The sequence below is a fragment of the Geotrypetes seraphini genome, chromosome 14 (assembly GCF_902459505.1).
Source record: "Geotrypetes seraphini chromosome 14, aGeoSer1.1, whole genome shotgun sequence".
Classification (NCBI taxonomy): domain Eukaryota; kingdom Metazoa; phylum Chordata; class Amphibia; order Gymnophiona; family Dermophiidae; genus Geotrypetes; species Geotrypetes seraphini.
This window is the reverse complement of record NC_047097.1, coordinates 16694896-16700895: the sequence shown is the minus strand read 5'-3', so window position 1 is coordinate 16700895 and position 6000 is coordinate 16694896. Positions and strand designations below refer to the sequence as shown.

The 6000-nt window shown below is 40.0% G+C and overlaps 1 protein-coding gene across 1 annotated transcript in view; it reads right to left on the bottom strand.

Moving 5' to 3' along the window:
- Window positions 1-4183: 4183 nt before the first annotated feature.
- Window positions 4184-6000, bottom strand: part of FAM214A (family with sequence similarity 214 member A) — a 136436-nt gene continuing 134619 nt past the window's right edge. Inside the window, exon 12 of the mRNA XM_033920615.1 lies at window positions 4184-4780. Within this exon, the coding sequence (XP_033776506.1) occupies window positions 4627-4780 (154 nt within the window). The 3' untranslated portion in view covers window positions 4184-4626. The remainder of the gene's footprint in view (window positions 4781-6000) is intronic.

The window sequence follows — 6000 nt, the reverse complement described above, 5'->3', positions numbered from 1 at the left end:
TTCCATTCTCTTTCTAGTTGTCTGCAGAGCTTTTTTGATTGGTGAAGTTCGGAGTCGAACCATTTATCTGATGGTCTACAGATTTTGAATTTTGATTTTTCTGGGGCTAGCTCATTCAGGATGGTTTTGCTTATGGTTCGCCATTGGGGTATGAATTTGTTGGGGGCTATATTGGTGATAGCGGGGTCTGCTTTGTCCCAGAATGTGGAGGGTTTGATTTTTTGGCGTGCTTTGAAGGAGGTTTTGGGTGGAGGTAGCTTATTATTGCGTTGAGGCCAGTTGATGTTAAAGATGTATTTATAGTGATCTGACCAGAGGGAGGGGTGCCAGGCCCCATTTGAGATATGGATTTCGGGTTTGTGAGGGTGTTGGGTCATGTAAGCAGCGACATCTAGTTGGTGGCCTTTTTCGTGTGTGGGTTGGGGGTTGAGGATCTGGTAAGTTCAGTGCTTTGAGGTACGAGAGTAAATTTATTACTTGTTTAGAGGTGTGATCTTCTAGATGGAGATTTATGTCTCCTAGGAGTAGGTTATGAGGTGATGTTAGGGAGTTCTGGTAAATAAATTCTTCGAGAGCTTGTTTGTTATCATTCCATTTTCCTGGTGTTGAGTAACAAAGGATGCATGTTAGTGTTCCTATGAGAGAATCGTCGGATAGTTGACAGGCTAGGAGGTCTAGGTGGGGGGTGGAGTGTTTGTCTAGGGTCTTTATAATGATTTTGTTTTTGAGTATGATGGCTAGACCTCCACCACGTTTTTTTTTCTCTGCAGACCAGTTCTATTTTGTAACCCATTGGGCAGAATTCTGTGATGGTGGGATCGGAGTCCGAGGTTAGTCAGGTTTCAGATAGGAATAAGCAGCTTAGTTGTTTTTTAACTATCCAGTCCTTAATAAGGTAATGATAAATGTGACAATCCAATAGAAAGTGAGTATGTAATTTGTAACCAGGTAGTACTCGTGACTTTAGGCTATTGTACCAGAGTATAAAAGCAGTAGCCCAGCTGGCTTAAGTTTCAGAACGGATTGGGCAACACATGACATACTCTGTGTAAGCTCCTCCATGTGTAAGCTCCTATATCCTATTTGTATCCTATTATTTTATATAGAAGCTGACTTTTGTTTATTATTAATAAATCTATATTTTATACAGCAATTGGGTTGTCGGTGTGAGGTCATTATTATTACTCTGAAGAGACTTAGCAGCAGGCTTTTCATGACTCTAGAGGATATGTCAGAAACCTTCAAAAATAATATTTCAGAGTTCCCCACCCCCACCATTTTTGCTCATAGGCTGTAATAGCCTTACTCACTGTAACATGTGCTCTGAAGGTGCTGCAGTCTGTCTCAGCTCTAGGCAGTAGCTGAATCTGGGAGAAGAAGCGCTACACTCAATCAGCTAGTCCTCCAACATTGAGATCATCGGGCTACCAGTTGGACTGATCCTCAACCCTGTGGAACTGTGCATGCAAAAGGGGGGGAGGCAGGCAAAAATCAGAGCCCCATTGAGCTTCCTGTGGATGCCTAACAGCCTGTGCTCAAGCCCCTGCAATTCAGTAGGTGAACTAAGCTACTAGGGAATGGACCCCAAGCTCCATAAAAGTTTTCTGCAGGCTAGCCAAACACGGCCCCAAGGGATTAATCTGCTGGCTCCAGACACAAATCTGCTTGTACTCCACACAGGGAAAGCTTAACCCTGCAAATACCATGGAATAAATTGAAAATAATAAAGAAATATACAGAGCAGATTAGAAAGACACGTTCTGGCTTCCATGCACAAGGAAAAACTGAAGGGGGCAACAGAGCCCTCTGGAGGAAGAAGAGGAGGAGTTAAAAACTTGAAATGGATTCCTTTCTGTATGGCTCGCAAGCATGGGGAGACACACCTATTGCCCTAGAACTCTGCAGCCTATTTGAAGCCTATATGCCTAAGTCACTCAGATGCAATCCCAATAGCACATTTAAATCCAAAGCAGCTTACTCACCTGTAGCAGGTATTCTCTGAAGATAGCAGAATGAATATCCACATTGATAAGGCACATCCATCCAACATATTCCTATGCAGGAACTGCTCAACTTCTAGACGCCTTTAAGAGCAGTGCATTATACTTGCATGTGCCTTTCTACTTACCAACAGGTGAGAGACCTGGCTAATCTAATACAGCGACTATAGAATACAACACAGAGGGGAGGTGGGTGGGGCAATGTTTTTTGAATAAGCTGATGTTCAAAGCACTTTATCTGGATAACAGTACCTGATATCCAGATAAACATTGCTGACCGGGATAGACTATCCCGAGACACTTACACACTGGCTCTGCTCTATGCTGATAATGCCAGGGTAGAGTATGGGCAGAGTCAGAGCAGTCCTAGAATTTATCTGGATAGCACTATTCAGTCTGCTTCCAGATAATTTTGACAATACTATTACCCAGATAAACTGAATAACCACTATCCAGATAAGCTCTGGCTCTGATCACTTTAGTGGGATATTCAGCATTGGCTACTATCCAGAGTAGTGAGGACGGAGGGGAAGACAAGGCCTGTAGAGGTGTGTATGGGTGAAGAAGGCAAGACCTCGAAACTGGAGGTGAAGACAGACCCCCTGAAAATCCCCAGATAGAAATAGGCCAACATTGTTTAAAGGCCTGAAAATACACCCTGAACAAAATGTCAGCTTTTATACAATCTGTTCTTGCTGAGATAAGCAAGTCAAGTGAAATGCTGAGAAAGCAAGTCAAGTGGAACTTATCTTTTCACATGGCAACTAACATGAACATCTGCTGAAGTATCATAAAAATAAGGAAGCAAACGTAAGAGGATTAGCACATACCATTGACCAAGAATATAAAATTAACTATTATTATTATACAAGAAAAGTCCTGGAATGGGCAGGCCTTGCCCAGAAATTGACCTTGATATTAAAATGACATATGTCAGGAAATAAGATAGCATTTTTAGTAAATAGGGCGTTATGCACAGTATGACAAGTAAAAATGTTGACCAATTAATAAATTGATAAGTGAAATGATGATTGTAAGTAACCAATAGAAACTAGACATGTAATTTGCACTAACGTGGTCTCAGGCTGTCAAAAATGTATATAAGATAGCCTTTTAATGACATAGGCAGAACAGATTCCAGGTCTCTTCAATTGATGAATCTATGCTCTGTTACTCCATATGCTGAAAGATTTATTCTTGTAAGCTGTTATTGATTGTTAATAAAAATATATACTACTTATACCAGCATATTGAGTGTCATGAGGTCAGTTATTGAAGGCCTATAAACAGGGTGGTCTTTAGTAGTGGCGCTGAGTATCTTATTTTTTGACCACCATAGCCAGCCTTTAACAAACGCTGACCTACTTATTTTATCTTCAATAGAGGAAAGTGTGACACAGTAGTTGAGCTATAGCCTCAGGACTCTGAAGTTGTGGGTTCAAACCTCACACTGCTTTCTGTGACTCTGGGTAAGTCACTTAATCCTCTACTGCCACAGGTACATTAGATAGATTGTGAGCCCTCTGGGACAGATAGGAAAAATGCTTTAAGTACCGGGATGTAAACCGCTTTGAGCATGGTTGTATAACTACAAAAAGGCAGTATACAAATTCCAACTCTTTTCCCTCTAAATTCTCTTCCATGATTAGTTGTGATATCAGCCGTTCACTAGCCATCCATTACTGATACCAGTAGGAGAAGAGACACAGATATAGTAAAGATGTTATCTTAGAATGAACCCAAACTACCTTTCACTTTTCTTGCATATAGTTCAAATAGGAATACTAAATTTCTTTTTCATAATACATCTCTTATGCATTCTGAAAAAGTGATTGATAATGGAACAAGTGTATGAAAGTTGATGATTATCACAAAAATAATGATTTTCTGGGATTGCTGTACCTTGGAAAATCAAGAGGAGGTAAATAATGGAAAATGGTATAGTTAATTTTCTTAACTTTCTGATTTTGATTCAAATAGCTGAGTATATAGAGGTACACCAAAAACTGCAAATGGCTTTACTACAGGCTGTTACACCACCAACAGATAAAACAGGAAATAAGGAATGTGGCAAACCAGAAAACCCCCCAACATCCAACGGGCTCTGTAGCATGAATAATAATAATAAAAAAAATTTAACAACCACAATTATTCAATAAATGAGTTATCACTTTACACCACCACACAGTTAAGAACTTTTTATATATATTTCTGATTTTAACATTATTGATGTCAAAAATACATTGTATGATTTTAGATAGGCATTGTGCTACATTAAAACACTAAAGGAGAAACTTCACTTTGCATTAAATGAAACATTAAATATTAAATAACCAAAAATAAAATAAAATAAAATGTGTAAACACTAAACTGGGAAATTTGCTATTGCAGCACATCCAATGAAGTGGCTTTACATAGTACAAAAAAAGATTAGGACTTAAGTATTCATTTCCAGTCTACATGAAATACAGAGTGCATTCAAGAAACCTTTACAAAAACTGGTCCATGATCCTATGAGAGATTAGACTCTCACTGACCACAATACTTTTTTATTTTTACACTGGTGTAGGTCATTTTCTGTCTTAAAACCTAGCAATTTAATGAATACTAGTATTGTTCTTGCCAATCAACATCTTGGTGAAAACTGAGGATTTGTTGGGGCATCTATGTAAGACTGGAGCTCATATGCAGCACCACTATCAACTTCCATAGATTTCCGAGAAAAAAGCAGTCTCACATCTCTATGGAGGTATATTTTTCCAGACTTGGAGCTGTGAAACCTAAAAATAAAACAAATCAAATGAAAGAGGATAATACATTTTCAGCCTTGAGGATATCAAATTCAAATCAATAATCTCACAGAATGAAACAAAATTTTATATAGTCAGTTAAGAGGTGTATGTAAACAAATAAATCTTTCTGCTCATTCTTTACTACAGGTAATTTTTTTTTTTAAAACTAGAACACAGAGGGACCCTTTTATTAAGGAAGGATTAGGTTCTTACCTTGATAACCCTCTTTACTTATGGATGGATTAAGCATCCCAACTCACAAGTCGCTTGCAGAAGACAATCATTTTCTTTTCTCTACCCCCTTGTCTTTCTAGGCAGCACCTCCTCTCCTAAGTCCGTACCAAAGCAAGTGCGAATCTCTAAGAGAGGAAATGCAAAGAACTCCCCGATCCAGATAAATTCAATCTGATCTGCAATAGGAAGAGTTAATAAACAACCATCCAACAGGGCAACAAACAACAGTGGAGAACGCAACCACCCAATTGTGAGCAACTGGCACTAACACTTGTATAGCTCTTAGCAAAACATCTCGGCATTAATATGCCAGCATTCGAATGACTCCGTTTCTCTTCCTTGGCTGCCTCGAGCCAAGCTGCTGGATACTCTTTCTAGCCTACAAGTCAATGCAGGCATAACAGACATCTGACAGGGTGTGGTGTAAGGAATCATATGCTGTTTTATAGGAAAGAGGATTATCAAGGTAAGAACCTAGGGGGAAGACTCTCAAAACTTTAATGTGGTCGCTAAACCGGTTCCAGCAGATTTAGCATTCATGAATTTTAGCTGTGGATTATGAAAACGGTTTAACATGGTCTTTTCTGAGCTTCCTAGCAGTCTCGGATTCTGAGCATTGATTGGCTAAGTAAAGCTTGACAGCTCAGACCTGACAGAAAACTTTGCAGCTGTTAAGCAACTTCCTTCCCCCTCCCACGCAGCTGGAGGGATGCCCACTCCCTCCCACCACTGCTGTTAATGTAACCCCCCCCCCCCGACAGAGGGACCCTAAATCCTCCAGGGAGGATGCATACTGGGAGAGCAGAGGAATCGTATCCGATCCCAAATCATTCCAGTTCTTTTCCAACTGGACCTCTGACTCTGGCAGCTCTAATGGCTGCCACAGAGCCTCACTCTGAGAAGGAAAAACAACTCTGAGCAAAGCCCAGCTGGCTCACAGATGGAGCTGACAACACTTTGTGCTTCTAGAAATC